Here is a 23881-nt window from a genome sequence, read left to right as displayed (position 1 = left end):
AATTGAGGTGACCCAATCAAATTAATTTGAAATTAAGTGCAGTGAGGCTGCTAACTCCACACAAGTCAGGAGTTTAAATAAAAATAGAATAGAATCTACAAAGCAAGAAATTACCAGTGGGCAGGGAGCTGAGCTAGAATTACTGCGTCTGAAAGGTGGCAGCACACAAAGTTGTCAAACAAGGCCACCAAAGCAAACAGCGAAAATGAATAAAGAGATGGGAAAAGATTGCAGGGTGTAAAAAGAGAAGCCGGAGGAGGAAGAGACAAACATGAAGATGGATTTGAAATAAATGGGAAGGGACAGTGCTTGTTAAGCTAACTATATGTATCTTTCTGCCTGGAGATTCTTCTGTCCTTATGAGACAGAACCAAAGCAAGGTCTTCAATTTTACTTTTCCTGAGTTTATCGTGTACCACTGGACCTCAATATTAAACAGCAGTGAGCATCAACCAGTTTCATTGCGAAGTCAAACTTAATTCCAAATCGTTACATCTGGTGGGGATTTTCTCCTGTTGGCAAAGATCCTGAAAGCCGCCAGTACTCCTCCGACAGACACAGGAGTCGGATGCGGTAGGAGAGCGGACACCACCGAGATACCAACAGATACAGGGGGTGCGAGACACAACATTCCCCCGTTCCTACCTCCCGAAGGAAAGAAGATGAAAAATGAGAAGCCGAAGTGAGAACAGGCAGACCTCACGGTGCTGAGCAGCCCGAGCACAGCTCAGCGCGGACCCACGGCTCCGGGCTCCTCTTCCAGGCTCCTCCTTGCCGACACAGGGCAAGCTCTCAAGGCGCCTTGGGGCTGGCTGAGATGAGTAACGGCTCTCGGGATGTTTGTGATGCACGTTGTCAGAGTTCCAGGGGTTTGTAACTTATGGGAAATGAATAAGAGAGGCAATGGGCTGACATGAGACACGTCTGGGAAACTTCCAGGCTGCCGCCAGACGATGCCCAGGTTACTAGCTGGGACGGGTTTACTCCCAAGCCTTTGCCAAGTCGTAACACTTGATTTATCATTCAGGGCTGAAATGGGGAACAGCGAGATCCCGGTAGCTTCGGGCTTGTTGGAAGGTCTCCCACCCAAAGAGGCTGTGCTGGGGACTGCCTGGTGTTCTGCAGGACATCTGCCACACACGAGATCAGACCGCTGGCTGGAGATCCTGTCCCCAGCTACACGGCTCGAACAGAACTCAGGTCCTGGCTCCCACTTAGGCCACACCAAAATCTCACTTTTTGCCCTGTCTGCCCTCTCCCCGTGAAATACAAACCGCTTCTCTTTGCCTCACAGGCTGCATGGCTTAGCTCCTCTCCTTCTTCACCTCTAATTCACCCCTAAGCATATGGGGATCATTTGGGATAAAGCTTCAAGAATGCATTTGACATAAATTATTGTTCCCCTCCTAAACGGATTACAAAAATCCTTTTATTGCAAAATATTAAAATGTTCAAATTATTGGTGTGGAAAAATGCTTCCTGGTGGTAAAGTTTTTAAAAATTGAGGTTTTAAGCACAAACGTAATCCTTCCTGGCTAACATTTCCAGTCTTGTGAAACATCTAGATACAAATTGCACAGAGGCCTGGCTGTGCTGCGAACAAAGGAAGATGTTGCCTGTAAATAGCTTAGAGGACATCAGAAGACACTTCTCTCATCAGCAATCTTTTTAGCTTAATATAGCTCCTCTTTGCATAAAACATTGACATTTTTGCAATGTTTGGACCCAATGGTGCGAATGCTGATTGTCATCCGAAGATGCCGGAGCGTACCTTCAGAAATATGCAAGAACATTTTACAGACAGTAGTTTCACTTGCCTCCAAAATGCTGTATCTTAATATTTCATACTTTATATATATTTAAATGTTAGTACCACTGGATAAATGCTAACATGCTTTTATGCTAATGCAATCACTGAAAATCCAGATAATGTTGTGTATTGGCATATACTGTTAGTGAATTATGGATACCTAAATGTACAATCCCACATGCCTAGCAATTATTTTTGTTCGTGCATTTAACTTTTATTTGCAATCAGAGCACATGAGGATTGTTCAAATGAAGTTTACTTTTGCAAACTGCTGAATGGAAAACATTTCGTTAAAGGTTTAAAAACAGTGAGGCTGTGATGAGGTTGCAGAGTTGCAATAAGGGCAGCGCTCAGAGAACTCTACCAGATGGAACGATGTTTGGTTTGGTCACAGACTCGGCAATTAAACCCCAAATGTCTAAAACGAAGGACGTATAAGAGAAACAAGAGATGAAATCTTGATTTCTTCCGTACCAGGTCACTCTCTCCCAAGACAGAGGCTCACAAGTAGAGGCAGACGGAGCCCTGGAGGACCGCATCCATCCAGGCAGTTCCCTGGGACCCTTCCCTCTGGGGACCAAACTCCTCTGTGCTAAGACTGCTTTTCAAAACCAGTTTAAGCCAAATAAACCAGATTACTATCAGGGCTAGGAAATCCCAAACATCCCCTGCCGTGCCTTCTCTTCCTCCTCCTCCCTCCTGCCTTTGCTGATTTCGGCATCTTGGCCAGCTACACGGCCCATTGACTCAAATTGCTGATCTACTTGAAACCATTTTACCCCAGCTTGGTTTTCAGCTCTCTGAGCCAAATCCCCACCAGACTGCACGCAGGCAGGGCCCGGGACGCGGCCCGAGGCAGTGCTGCTGCTCTTCTACAGCAGTTGCACTGAAATTCACTGTGAAACCAGCGCCTGAAGCAAGGGAAGAACTGCTATAAATTCACCTCCCACCTGCAGCTGGTCATTGGCAGTGAGGAAGAGCTGCAGTGAAAGTTACAGGCCTGGAGATGGAAATCAGAGCTTCAGTTTTAGGCTGTGAACCTGGGAAATCACCAGGCTCTGTAGGAGGACACGGCTCTGACCTCTCTGAACAGCAGGAGTAAGACCTGGGTGATGCAGCTGGTTTCTCCATCCCTCCCCTGCTTCGTGCCTGCACCCACCCAGTCAGAGTTACAGACAAAGCAAACGTGAAGAAAACCTGAGCATTTTTCAGTTTAAAGTTCTGGATCTGACCCCTGCAGGTCTGAGACTGCTCAGTGCCCTGTGGTTTTCTCCTGTGTAACACCACTCACCTACAGACAGCACCACAAACGACCTCCTGCAGGTTCGGCTACGCCAGGACTTACCGACCTCCCAGGCCGGGCAGAGGAGCTGCTACGATCACAATCCCATTTTTCTCTGGGAAGGTTTGCTTAGCTTGAACCTGCTGGCCTGAGCCAACCTGGCTGCTTTCACTTGAAGGGAGCTGGGAGGTGCCACAGACCCCCTTGGCAAGCAGGAGACTGCCGCCTCTTGCCCAGGCACGGCTCAGCATCCAACAGAGGACCTGATACCAGCACGGGGCACGTGAGCGCAGATCAGATCACGTCCCCACAGCCCAGTGAGCTATGGCACCTCTGGGCAGTTACAGGGAAGTCCTGCCACCAGACTGAGGCCCCCAGGAACAACTGCGAGGGAAGGAAATAAATAACAACCCCTCCAAAGAACAAAGCACAACCGAAAACGCTTAGCGTGAAGTACATGAAATGCCCCTGGCAGTTTAAGCAGAGCATGGAGTAACCTGAGAAAAGGTACGAACAAATAAATTAACCAGCTAGCACAAAGCAGATGAGTTGGCATGTAGGTGTCTACTGAGAAAGCTTAAGCACAGCAAGGAGAAAAAAGCAAATCCAAAACTGAAGCATAATATTCCTCACATTTTGGAACTCAGCTCTCAGACAATACATCATCTGAACCACTCAAAATTACCATCTGTCAGAATGTCCTTTAAAGAAAAAAGGCTTAAAAGTTTTCAGAGCAGTATTTTAATATTGTCACGTTAGAAAAGACACGGTTTCTGTCCAAAGGAAGGCATTTCCAATAAAATGAGGAATACTATGCAAGAACATTAGTTTCATCAGCCAGTGCTACACACTCATCTCATGAGAGAATGAATTTCTTGAGTCTTGATCATGTCCCATTAGCTAAATCCGGAAAGATAGGGTTTGATAGCCCCTTTTTATTTTGTAGGTTGCCTTTACATGTTTCCAGAGCCTCTGCATGAACCATATAATTAAACATCCACATGCCATTAAAAACCCTAAGGAAACAATTACAGTTTCAAATATTCAGATATGCCAGCAGATGACAAGCAGGTCTATGTTTCTGCCATGAAGGAATGCATCTTATTGTAATCAATAAGGCGAGCTCTGTTTCAAATCATGAGCTGGATCATTTCCTGGTGTAAATCAGGGGACCTGCTGCTGTCAGTGAAGCCCCATTACTCTGTACATGCTGAAGACCAACTGCATTCTGTGTAAGGTTGCAAAAGAAATGCAGATTTGTAGACTATATATTAGACTAAGTGATACATAATTTATAACGGTGGAGAAAGTGATCATATTTTTAGGCATAGAAATAAGCAGATATAATAATGGTCCTGACTTTCAATCTTCAGTCTTCACTTCTGACCTTGAAGTTTGGGTCCATCCAATGCATTTCTGAAGTCTCTGTGCAGGGGAATGCGCACTATACCCGTGCACACAACAACGCCCAGACACCCGTAAAACAAAAAGAGCACCAACAAAACCCACCTTGCCCACAGGGTGCACCTGAGTGGTACACGTTCCCACCTAGCACGGGGCAGACTAGGTTCCTGTGGGCAACAGCCATCAGCCAGTGAATCACAGACATCCTCCAGATCAGTCTCTAATGCTGTATCTAAGTGAAACTGCTTTGGTTACACCTGTAGGTCAGAGGGAAGTGTCCCTGAGGCTAAAAATAAAAAATAAAATCCCTTCAAAGACCATGGGAGCTGCTATATTTCTGAAATCAGCATCTCACTATCCTAAAGCAGCTTTGGAGCAAGGAATAGAAGGGAGAAAAGAGCACCCTGAGCGCTCATAACTGCATCGTCCTCAGAATCTTCCCCCTGAAAGGGCTGCTAAGGGGATAGGAGGGGAAGGAAGAATTATTCTCCTCGGATTTGGGTAAAAACAAGGAGATCAGGGAAAAAAAGCAATCATAGTTTCCATGCTGAATTACTTCTGGCTAAGTTTAATGAGCAAGGTGAGGATGCGCTGAAGGAAAGCCTGGGGGAAGTGAAAGGCTGCAAGAAAAGGGCTAGGCAGGGGAGAAGAAACTTTGGTGTCACAAGAGGAAAAGCTTCCAGCTCTGGCTGTAAATGGGGGAGCTGAGGAGAAGCACACCCAGCCTGTCGGGCTGGGCAGGAACAGAGCTCACCTGGAGAGCGCGGCTCCCAGGACGAAGGCAGCATGTTCCTTCAGGACAGGCTCCGTGCTGTTCAAGCCCTCGATCACGAGCTGGAGTCCACCCATGGAGAGGAAATCCTTCGCGTTGTCCACCTGGGCGAGAGCAGATCCCCGTCAGTACCAACCAGCCACAGCCGCAGGCCTCGAGATTCAACTCCATCATTCAACAGCGCCTTGCTTCAGAACGAGCCTCAGCTCATCCCTCCCCGTCTCACCAGCACGGAGCTTTAAAAAGTCTAAATTAACAGAGAACGATCGTGGCTGGTTTCATACAACACTGCCTGTGAGAATGGACGTCATGTTTGCAGGAACAGAGCCTGCTGACAGGTGGCTATTATCAAATGCGGAAGCATTGCTGATACTTTGATTAGCTATCAAAACTTCCCTCGGCACATGCCTCAGCAATTCAGGAAACCTGATGATGTCAAAAAAGAAAATTCTCTGCTCTCTTCTCTGAGCAGGCCATTACTGGGAACCCAGGGAATTGTGTGTTTTGCAAATGCGATTAATTAATTAATCCTCTAATTGCAGCACCAGGAGTTAGAAACGCTTAAGAGCCCATCAGCAGCCGTGGTACATCAGCAGCATCACCTCTGCTCGCAGCGCTGTACACGGGCTATTCTAGGCACTTGTCACGAACGTGGTCAAAAATTTCCTGCAGACGTGGAAAGCAAGAAGCCAGACCCTGCTCGGGAGCACTAGCGAGAGCTTTTCCCTCGGGCAGCCTACACAATGATTTCTCTAAATCCGACAATATTGGAGTAACTGCCACTAGGGAAAAGTTTAAACGTTAGTGGGAATTCCTCCAGGAAATTCATCAGTCTTTGACTTTAAACAAACGTGGGGCTAACCAGACAAAAATCACAGTGGACATCTGTTCTAAGGGAGAAAATTAGAAAAGGGCTCTGAGTGGTTTGCAAACAAAATTTAGAGGAACTGTGCAAAATGCTTCAAGTAGAAAATTCGGTCCAAATTCAAATTAATGCATTTTGGTTTTAAAGGCTTTTTTTGCAACTTATAAGGAAATCTGTCAGATTTTCAGAATTGCTTATGCAAATAACTTGGGTTTAGGATTTCAACATTTCTCTTTTGCAAAAGAAACAAAGACAGCATATATTGGTGGATGGAAAAAGAACAAAAATGAGACTAGCTGGGCAAAATGACCTCCCTGGTTTTAGTGAGAGGGCTGATCTGAAAAGGTAGGAAAGAACAAGCACTGCAAAGTGTGCAGAATATGTCAGACTAACACATCATTTCCACATCTGAATGCTCTTTGAGAGTCAGCAGTGATGTCATGCTTAGCGTTATTTCTGTCTCGGCCGTGTGCCTCCACCAAACGTGGCCATAAGTCAGATGGTTTGGATGCCATTTCCTTGAACGAAGAAGCAACTCAGTTTTGTGTCCTACAGCCTTGTCTTCACCAAAGCACGACCTCGGGAGCTATGGCTCGTCTGTTCTCCCCACTGGGACAATACCTGTCACTTGCTGTCCCTCTGCAGAGCCGGTAACAGAAAGGCAGTCTCTGGGGGTGTCCTGTAGCTCATTCAGGATTTGCAGCAGCCTTTTGATCCTTTCAGGTCCTACTTTTAACCGTCCCTATAAACTGGATCTGCCAGACCCCTTACCACTCTGCAGGTCCCTCTTTGTCTACAAAGAAACTTATGCAGCAACCTAAATTCATCTACCGGCGGGGGCTTTTATTGCTCAAACTGAAAAAAAACAAGGCTGTTTTAAGGCTAGAATTGGACGTTTACTTCTGCTCAGGAGGGAACCGCCTCGTTAGGCTATGCAGTGCCTGTCTAGAAGGGAACGCTGTGCCACAGAAAGTTTCCAGCATCAGTCGTGCTAAAACCAACCGCTGCTGTATCCTCATCGGGAACAGAGTCCTGCAGGGCAGCGGCAGTGCCAGGGAGAGACCTTGACTGCAGAATATAAAGTGTACTGTAAAGCTTATTTTGAAGATGTATTCATTTTTAACCACATTTCTTCCTTCACTGGAGTCTCTTGTGAGAGCTCCTTTCCTCACCATTAAATTAAAAAGAAAAAAAAAAGGCACCAAAAACCACAACAAAAGCCCCAAACCCAACAACTCGAAGGTATTAACCTCTCTGGGGAGCAGAGGATGCTGTGAGGCAGCCTGCCTGTGCCTCGCTTCAGTCCACTGAAAACAGCACGGAAGAAAGGCAAAGATCAAAAGAGCTCTCGAGTAAAGTACACAGGCAAGGTTGGAGAGGAGAGGGATGGGAGAAGAGCAAATATGACAGCAGTTACTTAGGGAGCGCCTTCAAATTGGAAGGGAAGGAAAATGGGGAGGGGAGATGAGAGAGAAAACGTTAGGAAATGAAAGCGAGGAAAAGCAGCATGTCAACCATCCGCGATGGAGAGGAAATTAGCAGTGAGAAATGGTGTAGCATGTCAGAGGAGGGAAGAGAGAAAGATAAGGAGAGTAAATAATTGAGAGAAAGAGCCTGCAAAAGCATGAGCAGGGCTTGGCTCCGCACACTGCTGTGCAAGCACCGTGAACTCTGTTTATAAATGAGTTATGCTCTGGCCTCTGCACATTTGCATTTGTTTTTTATGCATTACGGATAACCTAGGAAGCCAAACCGTCCTGCTCTTCCTCCAAGATGGACTCCCAAACATGCCAACTTGAATCCTGACTGATGAGAAGCAAACCAGAGCTGGCAACCCGAAGCCGAGCAGACAAAGCCCTTGGGACGGCTCTCCAAGAGCAGGAGAGCATCTCTCCCCAGCTCAGCCCCGACCACAGTTCCCCTCTGCTCCTTCGTGGAGGGTTTGGCAGCTTCCCGTCCAGGATGCCCGTGACCGCACTGTGGAGCAAAGCACAATCCTTCACTTGCAAACCCCGCGGGGCATGACGTGTCCCACTCAACAGGTATTTTGGGAGAGGAATAATCAGCAAAAGCAGAGGCACGCTGCCACCGGTACCCCGTGCCGGTGCCCACAGCCCTGCTGCCCCAGGCCCCGCACCTGCGACGTCCCACAGCCCCCAGGGGCACGGCGCCGCTCCCGACCCGTTGGGTCCTCGCGGCGCTCTGCGGCACAGGCACACTTGGCTGCTGCTCAGTAATTACATTAAGCCGGTGCTGCTAAAGTCAGTACCGAGTGGAGATAATGCTCTGGACGCATTCAACTCGCTGGAAGAAGAAAGAGGAGGAAAAGCCACGCTGGCTTACAGACAAGTCATATTTCTTATCAGCTTCCTGCCTGATGAGAAGGTGCTGCCCAGCCATCTGCCCCGACAGCGCGGGCACAGAGCAACGTTGTGATGGATGCACAAAGGAGCCCTGTGTGCGCCGTGCCAGCCTCCCTGCCATTTCCCTCTCTGACCCATTTGATGCTGGACGCGGTTCCCTTTGATGCTCCGAGCCCTGCCCTGGGAGCGGAGATCGTTTCCCTGCTGGTCCTGTCTGAAATGGCTCACCCCATCCTGCGCCACAGGCAGGCAGGGTTTTACGCTGGAATAATCCAGAACGTTATGCTGGGATCCAAAGCATCCCAGCGTGTTTGGGAATTGCTTTTTAGCATGCTGGCCTGATGCTCTGGCACCCTTAACTGGACAGAATTAGCCCTGAGTAGAAATACGAAGCTCTTAGGGCGCCCATTGTTCACACTTATTCTCTGAGTCAGACAGATGCCGGCAGTGAAACAAAAGCATTGAGAACAAACAGCAAGGAAGCCTCTGCGTGTGCATGACAGAGATTTAATGTGGAAAGGCAAGACAAAGAGCCCTGCAAATAATGCTTCTATTAGCTGGAACATGGGACTCCATTCCCAGCAGCTTGTTCCTTCAGCTAACTTCCCCCCAAAAATGTGTTTGTTTTTGTAAGAAATGCCATTCCAGCGAAAGGTCTTGCGCCGTCACCTCTCGAGAGTTCTCCTTCACCCTCTGAAATAACAAAAGTCACCGAGAGTGACAGTGGAAACTCTCCCAGTCTGCTCCAGTCCCTCCCGGTCACCGGGCAGGGAGAAGCCCCATCCTCTCCCAGGAGGCTGAGCACAGTCCCGATGCCCGGACACACAACCAAACCGCTGCAGCCTGAGAAGGCACCAAGCACAATGGAGGAGAGCGGCATGCCCAGAGGCTGCAGCAAACCAGGGTTAAAAATGTGTGAGCTTAAAGCAGAGCAAGAGAGATCTGAGGGGGGGGAAAGAGTGTGAGCATAAACCAGAGGAAGAAAGATCTCAGGAGATACTCAACCTCATGCACAGCCAATTACCATGGCTCAGCTGATGCTCAGCAACTGGCCATTTGCCTGAGCCTTCAGTCATTTCTGCCATCAGCCCAGCTGCAAGAGAGGCTCTGCAGGCCAGTTCTTACACACACCAAGACAAAATACAGGCTTCTGGGTGTCTGTCGTCTTCCCTGGTATGAAGACATTCTCTGTGAACTGGTTTAAGAGGACCTACTTGCAGCCACAAACGCTTTCCATGGAAGAAGCGAGAAAATATTTTTATTTTTTTTAGCAGCCTTCAATATACTTACCCAGAAAGTGCCAGATAAAACCCATTTTCATAACATTAACAAGTATATAAAAGAGAAGAGAGGACAAGAAAAAAAGCCTGAGAACAGACAACAAATCAAGCAATACTAACCCCTAGGAAACTGCTTGCTACTGCTACAAGTGATGATTTATTCAAACTCGGATAAAAAATAAGCCTGCAGTAGCCTCTGCTATCTGTTATTGTCCCAGGATTATGCTAATTAAGTAATTTGTATTACCTGATACTGATAAGAAAAATAAAACCACGTTTATAATACCATAGTCCCTGGATTTTACATGGTAGTTACAAATGCATTTTTCTTACCTGGTGTACATAATATTCGAGATCATAAAGCGCCGCTACTTTTTCATCCAGTGTGGAAGCAGAGCTGTTGAATTTGCTGATTAATTTATCCATGATTTCATAATCTGTCTCCATCTTCACGTTCAGCTTTTCAAACTCCTCCTTCAGCTGGTGTATGGGACGGAACTTCTTCCTCACCTCTTCCTCGTGGGCCTTGAAAGCAGCAGGAGGAAAGCAGATATGAAGGCAGGCGATAAAGAAAGCAACCCCGGCCCCAGACGTACAAGGGGAACGTGGCTGTCTCGTATTTACCACTCTGTGTCAGAGCTGTAGGGCAGGGCCGGAAGGTACCTTGGGAGAAGGTGCAGGACCTGAAGACAGGGGAGGGGACAGCTGCCCAGGTGCAGCCTCTGGCAGCTCGCTCTGCTGCCCGCCGTGCTGCCCCTGCTCACAGCAGGCACCACGTGTGGTGGGACCTGTCTCAGGGCTGTGGATCGCGTTCGGCAGCCCGGACACCCAGAGGCTCACACCACAACCCCGTGCAGCACTCATCCGCCTGAACCCAGCCCAAGACGCGTGAAGCAGCCTCCTGGGTGTTTGGGCCCTTCTGGGAAGCCCAGGAACTCGTGTGTCTATAAAATATGGCTCGTGGATACTAGCACACGTTCCCCCGGCAGCTTAGCACCTAGTGCTTTGTACCCCATTTCCACACCCTGTGCACTTTTCAGATCAACACGGAGCACAGGGGCAGAGCGACCCGATGAACCAAGAGCAGCAGCAAGGCGTGCAGCAGGGAAGGAGAAGGCTCTGCCAGAGACTCGAGAGCCCCAGAGGCAGCAGAGACCACTCCTCCCGCAGCAGCACTGGTGACACTGGGACCAGCAGGGCAGAGCCTGCTGCTGCACGAGGACAGGAAAGCAGAGGCCAGGCTGAAGATGGACTGCCCAAGAGCAGGAGAAAGCAAGGAAGAGTAATGGAAGTAAAAGCCCTGGCAATCTAGTAGCAGTTGTACAATCTGCGCTAATGACTGCTGGCCTAATTACTACAGGAACTGCACAGATACACAGAACACTATCCCCACTCCAGCCACACCGAAGGAATTGCTTTTGCAATAGCATATACAGGAGCATGCTTGGTGTAAAACTCAATTTACTTTGACACAGTTACTTCAAGGATGAATTTGCTCCCTGCAGGAGTGATTTTAAATGGAGTACTTTAGGTCCATTAGATATAGCTGGTGTTAGCCCAGTTGCTGGGACAATAGCTATTCTAACAGGTTTTTTAAAATATGGCTTATTTTCACATAATAGAGGATCACTAATTTTTGCATTTAAATGGCACTCATTTCAAGAAGTCCTGCTATCAGTAATGCTAGCTGCTGCATAAATAATCTTACAGAAAACAAAACATTGCCCTGATGTCAAACAGAGGAAAGATTTTCCTGGGACTCAAAGACAATGGCCCTAACTCCCACCTCAAATTTCCTTCAACGTCAAGGCAGCAGGAGGAGCTAGGGCCTAAGGAAATACTTGGAAGGGGAGAAGGAGACAAAGGCTGTGATCAGCCTGGCAGGTCACTCATCCCACCGGTGCCATGCCAGTGGCTGCTCCTGTGCTGGGGACCAGCTCCAAGCCTGGAGCTGGCTGAAAGCAGCACATGCATTCTCTCTTTGACTTTGAATTGTCCACTTTCTGTAACTAAACAGGAAGTTTACAGCTTCTTTAGGTTAACTTCAACCTATGCTCCACCAAAGCCGTTTGTGTTTTTACTACCCTGGCGTGAGGTTGGAAACTTAAACCATAAGATCACTTCTGGATCCAAGTGTGCCAATGGCAGGGGATGGTACATCCTGTGGCTTGTCACTATCACTGAATCCAAAATAAAGAGCCTTAGCTGTGCTTTTTGTACCTCCTCACTCTAATGAGGATAACGAACAGCAAGTAGCCTCACACTGATCCATTCCACTTAGGGGCTTGCAGACATTTTTGTGGCAGATGAACAAGGAAATCAAAACAATGGATAAAAATGCAATGCAAACAATGGAAAGGAAATCAGCCCATGGGTTCACCCAAGTGTTTGCAAGCAGCTTTTCTGCGTTATTAATTCAGGTCTAATCACACCGGTATCCAAACAGAAAACTCAGGGGAGCAGCATCACAGCGGAGAGCTTACTGACTGAACCTCCCCTGGGTTCACAGGAAAGATCCCATAATTTCATGTTAGCATTGCTATGCTAAGAATGGCAGGAAGAAATCTGGTGGGTGGGTGGCTTGTGAGGATGGGTACGTGGACACCGTACGTCTGGTTTGCTCGCTGATATCCCACTGACTTGAGTGAAGACCAGGAGGCACCGCTGTACGATGGGTGAGCTGTTGTGCAGCTGCTGATCCCAGACCGCTCCACCATGCAGCCCCCTCCCACTGACAACCCATGGGATAATTATTGCCAGGAAACACTGAAATGTGACAATATACTTAAGTAGTTATAAGTAGCTTGCAAAAGAGGGCCTCTAAGTTAGAAATGAATACAATGGGCCTGAACAGAAGTTTTCCATTTTAACAGAAAACCCAGGATTCATGCAAAAAGGGCTGAGAGTTTCCCAGGGAACTTTACCACTGACAGAACAGCAAACGTATTTTAGGTCCATATTCACCAGGTGATTAGTCTGGACAGTATTTTCCCAAGTAATTGCTTTAACCGTATTCCCAAGACACGCTACACAGCGCATTCACATCAGCATACCGTGCATTGCTTTAGAAACAGGGAACTGTCTTTACCATTCTTTCCGCCTTCTCACTTTCCTTCATTTTAGCCAATGCCTTTTTGAGCTCCTGGGATGTGAATGAATTTGAGTCAATATCCATCTTGTCCAGCCTTGCAGAGGAAACAAAACAAAACATTACACGAATGAACAATTTTATCTGTAACATTTTCATTGTAATATATTAGCAATGGATAATATCAGGTGAAAAAGAGCTAAGAGAGCTAGACCAGCACATATCTCACTTAAAACACACTGGAAAAGCTCCACACTCAGCAAAAGGTTAGTCCCAGTGCTGTATTTTTTGTGTGGTTTGCAGACACCTCACCTTGACAATCACAAAAGGCTTCAGAATCTGCATGCAGACCCAAAATCTCAAGCTTTAACACAGCAAGAATCGCTGATTAATTTATGCCTCTGCTTTCATGTAGGAATACAGAAAAATAGGAAATGTTCATGTGAAAAAAGGAAAAAGCACCACTGTGTCACTAGATCGTTGCTAAGGAATCGCAAGCTTTAGCAGAGATATACAGCTGAAGTTCTGGTGATCATCGTATGTTGTAACTTTATTACAGCAAGCCTAAGTTCAACCAGAAATTTCACAAAAATGCTAAAAAGATAAATAATTTGTTGCTTTTTTTTTGTTGATCTTATTGGCTCAGGGAACTTATCTGAGCTGTAAACACTCGTGTAGATGAAAAAAAAAAAGGAAAGCCAACCACTGAGGCATCATGAAGTTAATGAGCTCCATACCCCAAACAAGAGGAGCTACAGGGAGCGAGGGAAAGGCTATTTGCAATGTCAAATCCCTGCACTTCAGGAAGGAAAGTTCCCAATAGTAACTGGACGTGTCTTTATTAAGAATGTGCCAAAAGGAAAATCAGCACGAGAGAAACTTTAACACACACCTGGGTGCAGGCTGTGTGATCGAAGGGGAACAACATCAATAACTCATGTGAGCACCAAGCTAAAACCTTACTGGATTGGACTCAGGTCAACACAAACGAAGCCCCTCACAGCTGCTCTGATGGTTTAAGCTTAGAAAGTAGTTTCAGACTGATGCTGTAGATATTTCAAAGGAAAAAATGTCATTCAGAGAAGCCAGGTTGCAAATTTAGTTTTGGCAGCACGGCACAAGAAGCCATAAAGGCATCTCTGAATACCTACTCAGGGCACTTCTACCGCCATCCAAAGGGATCACAAAGGATGGAGGCCAAGTTTCAGCACGACTGAACCCGTAAACCAGCAATTAAGTCTCCAGAAGACACAGCAATTGAGTGCCCCAGGTCTGTCTGCTAATAAAAGACACGAAATCCCTAGTTTGGCTCTATGCAGCGTGAAGGCAGGTGCTTTGCATCACTGTACCTTCTTCTTCTTTTCTCTCCTCTCGTGTCACTTTTTCCATTTTCACCGTCTGGAAGCCGGGCTTCTCTGTCTCCTGTCTGCAGGTTTAGTCGTACGTGTGACCCTGCAGGAACAGCCTGACCTACAAACAAAGGTCAGATGCTTTAGGCCACGCACACCAGTACAGGTTTGCACACAAAGGGCAAGCTGAAGTCACACGCTCCTGCTCAAAAGAACCACACAAAAATAAATAACACGCAAAAAAAAAACCCTCATCCTACACGGCGAGAGAGAGGCTATTGACTGCTGGCCACCCAACCCTCCGGTAACGTCCTTGTGCCACAAGTGCTATTTTAACCTTGCAGAAATGCCACGCTGACCTTACCCGCCGATTCCTAAGCAAGCATTAATAATCTACAACAGGAGTAGATTTTGAGACTATTTGGGGAAAGGGGAATAGACTGCTGAATATGGGTAGGCAGCATGAAACACAGCTGCCAAAATGAAATCAAAGCATACATCAGAGTACAGCCTGGTGTGCTGAATATCAAGTGTACCGAGGCGAGGTTGTGTTGGTTTGGAAATATTGTATTAAAAGGAATAACTGATCACTACTACCTGCCAACAAAAATATACAGAATACATTAAACTTTGCTTTTAAATGCATAAAAGTTGGGAAATTCAGAGTGTTTTTTCTTGGTCACAATTTACCACAAACACATCATGACGGCCACCTGTTGCACAGGGATGGAGAGATGACAGTATTTGGTTGCTTCTTCTTGATTTTGCTTCTTTTCCTCTTAATGCAATAAATTTGCCTGCTTAAGAAAGTAGGATCACAGCTGAAAAAACATGGAGATCTCAGCTGCACACACCCAGAAGTACGCAGACAGACACACAGCTGCTCACGTTCTTTTCCATGAGGATTCCTTCTTTAGTTTTTCCTTCATTTCCTTTTAGCTAAAAAGATGCCTAGGATAAACGAACACAGCATGTAGGAGACAGGTAGCATCTCCTATCAAAGGGAAGTGAAGACAAGGATAATTATTTTGTACGATAAATACATGTTCTCATAAACAAAATCCTCTAATCTAGGGAACCTCCGGACTGATTCCACCCATTGAAGACCAAAGAGACATGTCGCTGATCAAAGGATGCGGTGCTTGCTTTGCAAGACCCGAATGTTTGTCACAATTCAGATAAAAACAGTTCAAAGCCTAAAGCCATGGAGCAGGTACAAATGGTTTTATAAAAAGGAGAAATCCAATTTGGAGGATTTCTGGGTGCATTTCTGATAGCTGCTCTTTCCCTCCCACCATATCCTTTCAGCAGGATGTTGCACTGGTTTGATATGTGAAGGGACCGACGTGTTTGTCTGTCTTAAACGAAGCAAAGACGGGCTCATTACGCCTCCCCTGCATGCAGGTGCAAGGGCACACATCCATGGGCGAGCCTCACGACCCAACTGCTCTACTGCTCCTTCACTTGTTATTCCTGGGACCTTTAGTCTATGTGCCTGCGTAGAGAGGAGCACGTTCCCATTTTCAGAAGGCGAGCTGTGCAGCAACGCGCTGTGGTGGCCGAGCTGTTCCCCTCGCAGGCCGTGCAGCTGGGACATTTCTTGAGGCAGGGAGCTGCCAGCAAGAAAAAAAAAAAAGGTACAAAGTGGCATTACATGCTGAACATACGGGACGTCTTCCTCCTCCACGGGCACGACCATCACTTGGCCGAGGAGACGGCAAGGAAAAAGCTGGGTCCTTCCCATCGCTGAGCGAGAGGCTCTCCGCGCCGGGTCAAAAGCACTCGGGCAGCCCAGGTTGCAGCCACGGCACCTGCTCGAGCAGCTCCCGATCTGTCCAACGCGGCCAGAAATAAACGTCCCTGTTACAACAGTACAGTATATTCTGGCTTTCATGTTGCTGGTGCATCTGGCCACATTAGTTCACTCTGTTGCCAGGGGAGAGGAACAAGGCTGACGGGCTTTACTTAAAAGAAACATAAAAAGGCAAAGCACTGGAGCAGCCTCCAGTAGGGCTGGATGACTCCCGTGTGACCAGTCCTCCCAGTTGTTATTTTCAGCGAGCAGTAAATAAAAGAGGATCTGAATCCCAGCGTGCACGAACTCACAAATCCAGCATGACTGAATTAAGGATGTTCCCATCAGAGAAGACACAAACCTTTCTACTTCTGCTTCTTCACACTTTCCCAAACAAAATCTGACTAAGGCTGTCCAAACCCCAGAGCAGAAATCTCGGCTCTGATGTATTTAAACAGCATTCATTGCTGCAGGAATTTCTTCTTGCCACTGTGCACAGCAGCACAGGTTCATGCCACAGCAGGACAAACATATTGCCTTATTAAACAAACCAAGAAAGACATCTCTGTTTGCAGTAAAAAGATTCGCGCAGTCACTTAAAATATTCCAGATGTTTGAGCCAGGTGAAGACGTCAGTCTTGTTTAGCTTGGGATATTTTAAAGTATTATTCATAAAGTGTGTTTCAGGGTGGGTTGACTTGAATAATGTGATTAAAATTGCTGACTTAAACGAGCAAGCTGGAAATCTTGAATTTTAATCTTGTTTCAGTATGTAGCTTCTAGACATTTCCTTTAAAAACAGTTGATTCTCTTTGATTCCTATAATTTCATACTATTCAACAACTAGGAGCATGCACCGAAGCTATACATATGTAAGCAATTACCCAGCTTAACGTTCTGTTGATACAGAATCATATCCTTAATAGCTTTTTTTTCCTAGAGGAATTCATTTTTACTTATTGTTTGCATTAAGTTGCATTTGGAAACCAAAACTCAATTAAAAACTGTAACAATTTTACATTTAAGCGATTTTCTGACCTTTTTTCTGCTTGATGCCTCAGAAAAATACCAGCTGATTACCCGAACAGGTACGCGCTGCGCGCCTGAGCGCTGAATCACACAGCTCCCACACGGCCTCACCTTGCAGACACCTCAACGTCCTCCAGCTGCTCCAGCTCCTCCCGTCCCACTGCCTCGCTCCCTCGAAGGGGAAGGAGGGGTTTCCATTTAATTAATTTCTCGGCTCTGAATCACCTAACTGGTGTGTAGAAAGAGCTGCCTAAAGTGTGAAAACCCCTCTGCGACCCCGCAGAAGAGGCTGTAGAGCTGCTGCTGGAGCAAGCCAACAAAGTCCTTCCCCCACATCCCGTCTGTGTTCTTCACACCTTACACAAAGCCCACCCCCGGATTTTTTTTGACCGTAATTTAAAGGATTTGAAAAAGCACAATTGCATTAGCTTGGGCTTGCTCTGCTCGTCCAGGAAAAGAAGCCCCCAGCTCCAAGCAGGCTGCCGAGGCCAGACACGAGCGGCGTGCCCAAATCGTGCTGGGTTCCGGAGGTCTTCCTGGTGCCTGAGCATTCGTCATGTTGGGATGCGTCCTGTCTGTCTTGAAAGTTGCTTAAAGTGACACCGTGGAAGAATTTAATTTATAGCCCTATTCTTTTAATCTTGGACAGCCAGATTTTTTCAGACATCCGTTTATTCCTCCTTATAATATATTAGATGGAGTAACTGCACCAGAGTCAGCTTCGAGGCAGCAACTCACTCTCAGGGGTTCTGCTGACATTTATAAACTGATCCTATTTCTCTCTTGTGTTTTATGTTATCAGCTAAACCTGTCGGCTTAAATTATTGCCTTGTAACCAAATCACAGTTATCTATTATTCTGTTATGTGTACGTTTCTGAAGCTCTGCACCTATATCAAGTTTTGCAGGGGCTGAAAACAAGACTATAAATAAATAAACAAATGGAAAACACAACACGCCTCCATCGCGAACACAGCTAAGGGAAGAAGCAGGTAGGGTAAACACAGAGTATCTAAGAGCAGAGGGCTGCTGTGCTGAAGGTGTCACGTAACGTCCAGGTGAGCCCACCTCTCCTTTCCTAGACAAGGATCAAACGCCAGCCCTGTTTCCTCATGAAACAAGAAAGGTGCCGTCCTGCCCAGCACCTTTCCAGTACTTTACCCCAATTAGTGCTGGCCACTGCTGGCCTGGTTTGGCATCTCTGCATGGGGACAAGGCGGTGCCACAACTCCACATACAGCAATAAGAAGGCATTAAAAATAATGGCAAGCAGAAACAGGGCACCACAGCACCCCCAGGCAGCCCCTCGGCCCCCGCTCCTTCACATCCTCCTGTCTGCTCACTCCCCAAGCCAGCATCCTCATTTGCCATTGGATAAAAAATAAAATAACTATTCAGTGTGAAAACAGCCCACCGTTACAAGTCAGAGACTGGCTCCACGGTTCTTGGAAATCACCTTGGAGTCTGAGAGAGCATCAGCTAAGATCTACCTTTCCTTGCTCTTTGTTCGTTTCAGTGCAGGTGAGTGACGGGAAGGTTCTTTCTGATAGAGGCAACAAAAGAAGCTGCAAATCGATACCTGAATGTTCCCAGCAAAACAAACTGGCAGTGCTGCAATGCTGAAAATAATAAGGCTGCACAAGACTGGCAGAGCATTCTCAAGAAGTGATCTGATGACACCAAATCTGCACCTTCAAATAAAATTATGATTAAAAAGCATGAGGAGACAAACCCCAGGAAGCAGCACAGCTTCCCTCTGCTGTGGCCCAGGAACCCCCAGTGCCACGGCCGGGCACTGAAGGGATGCTGGGGCATCCCGGTGCCCCCTGAAGCTCCGAAATGCCATAACCAGCCGAGTGGCGACACCAGGATTATCCCCAGTGCGGCTCAGACCAGAAAGAGCTGCAGCCTCTTTGCTGCAGAGGGCAGGGGACGGAGCCCAGGCTGGAGCTAGGGGACAGCTCCTTGCCCAGGGATGCTCAGGCAGGGTGGTGATGACAGCCCCAGCACCTCCCAGGCTGCTCACGCCGCTGCAGGCTCTGCCTGCGGAGCAGATGGGATTTTACAGGAGCAGCCAGGTGAGCGCAGTGCTCTGACGCTCGTTTCCCACGCTGAATGCTGCGCTCAAAGAAAATCATACGAACCAGCCTTAATCTGGAGGGGTTTGGTGTGTGTGCTCCGACTCCGGCCTCACTGGTTAGCAGTGGTGAGCAAGGAGGCAGTCAGAGCCTGGCTTTTTTCTGTAAGGCTGAGTCACAGCACTCCTTGGACTGCTTGTTATTTCAAAACAGAACATTTTTACATACAAAAGGAAGAGAAGATGTGTAGCAGGCACAGGTCAAGAAGAGATGGATTACTGATGGGAAGAGGAAGCACAGAGCCTGAATCTCATTTTGCTATTTCCTGCCCTTTTTTTTTAATTTTATTTTCTGCTTAGCTTTCTATATTAGTTCATCCAGCACTCCCAGCTCCTCCCAGTTAAGTGCCACCTGGAAAGGGAATTTATATGCTATTTATCACCCCTTAGGGTTGGGAGAGGTTCACCAGCACCAGGCCCCAAAGCTCCCCACAGAAGCTGCCCCAGCAGCCCCAGGCATTTGTTAGGCATTGGAACGGGCTGCCCAGGGAAGCTGAGGCTGAGTCACCACCCCTGGAGGTCTTTAAAAGACGTTTAGATGTAGCCCTTAGTGATGTGGTTTAGTGGAGGACTTGGTAGCAGTAGGTCAGAGGTTGGACGAGGTGATCTTGGAGGTCTCCTCCAACCTAGATGATTCTGTGGTTCTGTGCTTTCCCACCACCCCTCGTTCGCAGCGCAGGCAGCGAGGAAGCGCCTGCTCCAGCACTCACGTTCACGCCGAGGTGTCAGCTCCCGTGGCGCTGGATCGAGTGCTTTATGCAGATCCTACGGCCACTCTGTGTACAGCTCTCGTTTCCATCAGTTCTGCACTTCTGCTGGGAAATGACACCCCTTGTGAAGCCCGGTCCTACTTGCTGCCCATCGTTCCCTGCCTTCTCAGGTCTGCACAGTCAGTGACAGCAAGGGCTCTAATTACCTACTGTAATTAATTAGAAACTCTTTTTTTGTAACTACCATACGCGTGCCATGTTCATAAACTGTTTCTTAAGTATGTGCTTGTGGCATCTGTAGGGGATCGCATCTCTTCCAGGGCCGCCTGGATGGCTGGCAGCATCCCTGGGCTGCCTCTGTCTGCAAACAAAAAGTTCTTGTAGTGTCAAGCTGGTTTTATCACCGTTATTTTGTATTATTATTGCACCTGGGAGACCTCGATATGGACAAAGATCCTGCTGTGCAAAGTACCTGCAAGAACAAAGAGACATCACTTCTTGGGATTACAGAGGAAACCATGATAGAGGAGTTTTGTCCTTATGACAAGAGCAAACAACAACTGAAATTGTTCTCTTTTGTTTTCCAGAGTGCACAGACAAACACAGAGCACGACGGGCCTGCTCCCAGGCTTGGTGATGCTGAGGGGAACCCACCCATGGGGCTGAGCCATGGGTGAGCACGGTGTGCAGCCCTCTGGGAAGCCCCGTGGGGTGCACGGCCCTGCCTGCATGCTCTGGAAGGACTCAGGAGCCTTCCTACAGGGTAGCACTGCTGCAGCATAAAGCTACCAAACCCCGAAGTCTCAGGTATTTAACTTCTTCTTACTAAAGATAAGCAAAACTGTTCTAAATTGCATGAACACAGGATTACTACAGTGTTATGGGCGCCGATACCCCACAAACTGCCAGATGTAGGGGCTGCATCCCTTTGTGCTCACTAGCTCTCAGCAGCATCTTGCACCAGCGTCTTCCAGGAATGGCTGAGTCTGATGAATTATCGAGAGACTGAATGAGCAGTTTAAAAAAACAACAAGGATGTTTCACATGAAAGACACTTAGTTGGTCCGTTTATCTGACAAATTCTTCCTGTAATACTCCGAGCTATGCTAATAAACACCCTGCGAGTCAGCCTGTCAAAATGGTGATGTCTAAATACGGAATCTCCAACACTGCTTTTGCTCCACTCCGAGCAGGGACAGAGCCATCTGAAACGCTTTCCAACTCACCAAGGGGGAACCTGTTCCCAGCTTCTGGCAGCAAAGCCACCCCCAGGAGAACCCCACATCACTGCACTGACCCACCCCAACGGCGCCACCCTCTCTGCTCTCGCCCAGGGGTCCCAAAGAAGCAGCCCCGTTTTCTGCTGGATTTAGACCACGAACAGTGCGCGAGGAACGGGCCGTTCTCCATTCGTCTCTCATTTGGTGAGATGGAAGTTACTTACTGGTGCTTACTGGGATATTGCCTTCCGACGGCTGATGCCGTGGGGGTTGCTGCGTGGGCTCAGAGCGCTCAGGGCGCCGTGAAACCAGGATTACGGAGAGACGAGTGCCCACGGCAAACTCCTGGAGAACTTTATTTTTCTTGCATCATACGATTTTAATGGCAACAGCTTGCTTGCCGCAGTAATGATGAGGCCTTTAAACACCATCCGTCAGTCCTACAGCTCAAGCGCTTGTTTATCTGGAAAAGGATTTAAAGCTCCTCTTTTGTTCTAGTGCAGGGAGGTCTTTGTAATTTGTTTCCCTCAGCATATATAATGAAAATGTTTTTAAAATGTCTTCAGCATCCAATCCCTCCTTCCGTGACTCGACCTGCAGCTAAAGGAGAACAAAGCCTTGCGAGGAAGGCGCCCTCCAATAAGTAATACTTGGTTAGACATGCGAAAGCATCAGTTAAATTTGGACACTCAGCTGGACCACTGCTTACGACTGCCAATTTGAGCCGAGCCAGCTCTCTCCCACTGCACCACTATTTGTGCTCTCTCAATTACCGGCGAGCACCGGGAGCTGGGTTATTCAAACTCGCAGTGCCCTGCGAGCGCCGGGCTCCAGCTCCTGCCAAACCCACCTGCTGCCTTGGCTTGGCTTGGCCTCCAGGAGAGCAAAACAAGAGCCGAGCTAGCTGCCAGCCTGAAAGCCATCAAAACTCCAACATCTCGTGGCAGGAGGAACCGCAGAGGACAAGAGAGCCAGTGGTCAGACGCAGGGCAGAGAACGCGTCTCCTGCAAGGCGTCTGCTGCTTTTTGGTTTGCTCTGAGACAGTAAACGATGGGAGCAGAGGCAGATGCTAGCGAGGAAGAGTCTTCGGGAAGGAGCGATGGGAGGGCTCCGAGAGGACATATGGTGCCTCTCTGATGGGAGTCACTCCTGTAGCATCTGTTGATGTATCTGCTGCTGCCGCCAGTAGAGAAAAGCTTCAGATGGCACAGAGCTCCTTGCAACAAGTGCTTCTGCCCTTCCAGCTCCCTCTCTGCAAAGGCTTCTCTCTCGCTTGCACTACAGCAGCAGGAAATGCACCAGGAAAAGAAAAATAGTAGCATCAAGGAAGGAGAAGAGTTGTTCTTTTGTAAAATGGGCAGAAACATGTTTTTACTTTATAAGCGAAACTTTAGCTCCAGCTTTGAGCCAGTCATTTCCTATGCATTACCACACAGCCCTGGTTACAGCGTGATGCATGTGTTTAGTGATTCTATACGAAGCCCTTAATTTATTTTCTGTTCTCATATTGGGCTCGATTCTGTGAATGCTAGCAGTCTGGAGAGTTCAATCCCCCAAAGGTCCAGGCAGCAGAAGAAAAGCGGAGATGGGAGGTGTGCAGCCACGCTCGGATCATTTCAGCTATCAAACGGCACGCTGGGCTGCACGGACGCTGGACTGACCTCTGTCTCACCACGTCGGCATCAACCAGAACCATGATTTGCAAAAGCCAGTTGTAATCCCTCACCAGCTCACCAAGTTATTTATTTCTAAGCCTAAACTACTTCATAATGTCACTGCAACCTGTTAAATAATTGTCATCCCACAGGTGTATTTGTTACACTTGAAAGCCCATCTGGGATGCTGCATGCTTATCTACATTCCGGGAAGATCAATGCAGAATGTAGGCAGAAAAGAAAAATGAGGATGACCAGGAGAATTGAGAATCTAACAGAAGGAACAGGGGATGATATTTATCCTGCCTAATTTTAGGAATCTAATAGTTAGATACTTTTCCTGAGCTAGGCAGCACTGGCTTCTTTACTGTGAAAGAGATTTGCACCTCCAAAAAATCATCAACCATAGCTGTCTTTAACATCTGTCCTGGAGAAGGAAAAATCACCCTCAAAGAGCCTCTCTTTCTCTCTCCAATGAGCACTGATATGACCACCACAGATGAACACAAGGGCACAGAAAATTGCCCTCAAGGAACCCGGCGATGCAGAGGCATGACAAGGACAACTGCTCTCTCGGGAGGGATAATCTGGCAGGACCAACGCCGGCACAAGATGAAGGGGTCCTGAGCTTGGTCACGCTGAATCCGTGGTTGGAAATGAGAAGCTGAACCCTAAGATTGTGCAAAAGAAGGAGAAAGGGGCAATAAAAAAACACCGACAAAATAAAAAAAACACAAGCCTGTTTTGGAGGGGAAGGCTGAGAAGCTTCAGCAGGGGTTCTTCATGACTGGCTCTCAGAGGTCTCTGTTCCTCTCCCCACCTTCTGCATACGTAAAGCAATCAAGGCTGAAATGGAAAAGGCAGACACGTACCACAGAGGAAAACCAACCTCCCTCACAGCTCCAGCCATCCCTGGGAGCGTTTCAGGACACGCTGTGCTGCTGGCAGGGCACGCGCCTTGTTGACTCGGACTGCCTGGCCACGAGACGCGTGTCAGCTGGCCCGACGCACGCCTGCACCGCAGCGGCCACGTTACATCCCAGCACCCAGGTTTCCCCCAGCCTACAGCATCCACCAGCGCCAAGAGAGTGCAGGTCCGCAGGCAGTTGGACAACATTCCCC

The 23881-nt window shown here is 47.7% G+C and overlaps 1 protein-coding gene across 7 annotated transcripts in view; it reads right to left on the bottom strand.

The window, feature by feature from the left end:
• SIL1 (SIL1 nucleotide exchange factor) overlaps positions 1 to 23881 on the bottom strand; it is a 94165-nt gene that overhangs the window by 28316 nt on the left and 41968 nt on the right. For all 7 annotated transcript variants that reach the window (XM_080555313.1, XM_080555318.1, XM_080555312.1 and 4 more), the window contains 4 exons: positions 14214 to 14334; positions 12865 to 12961; positions 10110 to 10301; positions 5251 to 5372 (listed from right to left, as the gene is read on the bottom strand). In XM_080555313.1, the coding sequence (XP_080411439.1) occupies positions 5251 to 5372; positions 10110 to 10301; positions 12865 to 12961; positions 14214 to 14334 (532 nt within the window). The remainder of the gene's footprint in view (positions 1 to 5250; positions 5373 to 10109; positions 10302 to 12864; positions 12962 to 14213; positions 14335 to 23881) is intronic.

The sequence above is a fragment of the Anser brachyrhynchus genome (assembly GCF_964034855.1).
Source record: "Anser brachyrhynchus genome assembly, chromosome: 14".
Lineage (NCBI taxonomy): Eukaryota > Metazoa > Chordata > Aves > Anseriformes > Anatidae > Anser > Anser brachyrhynchus.
This window is presented reverse-complemented; position numbering and strand designations above follow the sequence as displayed.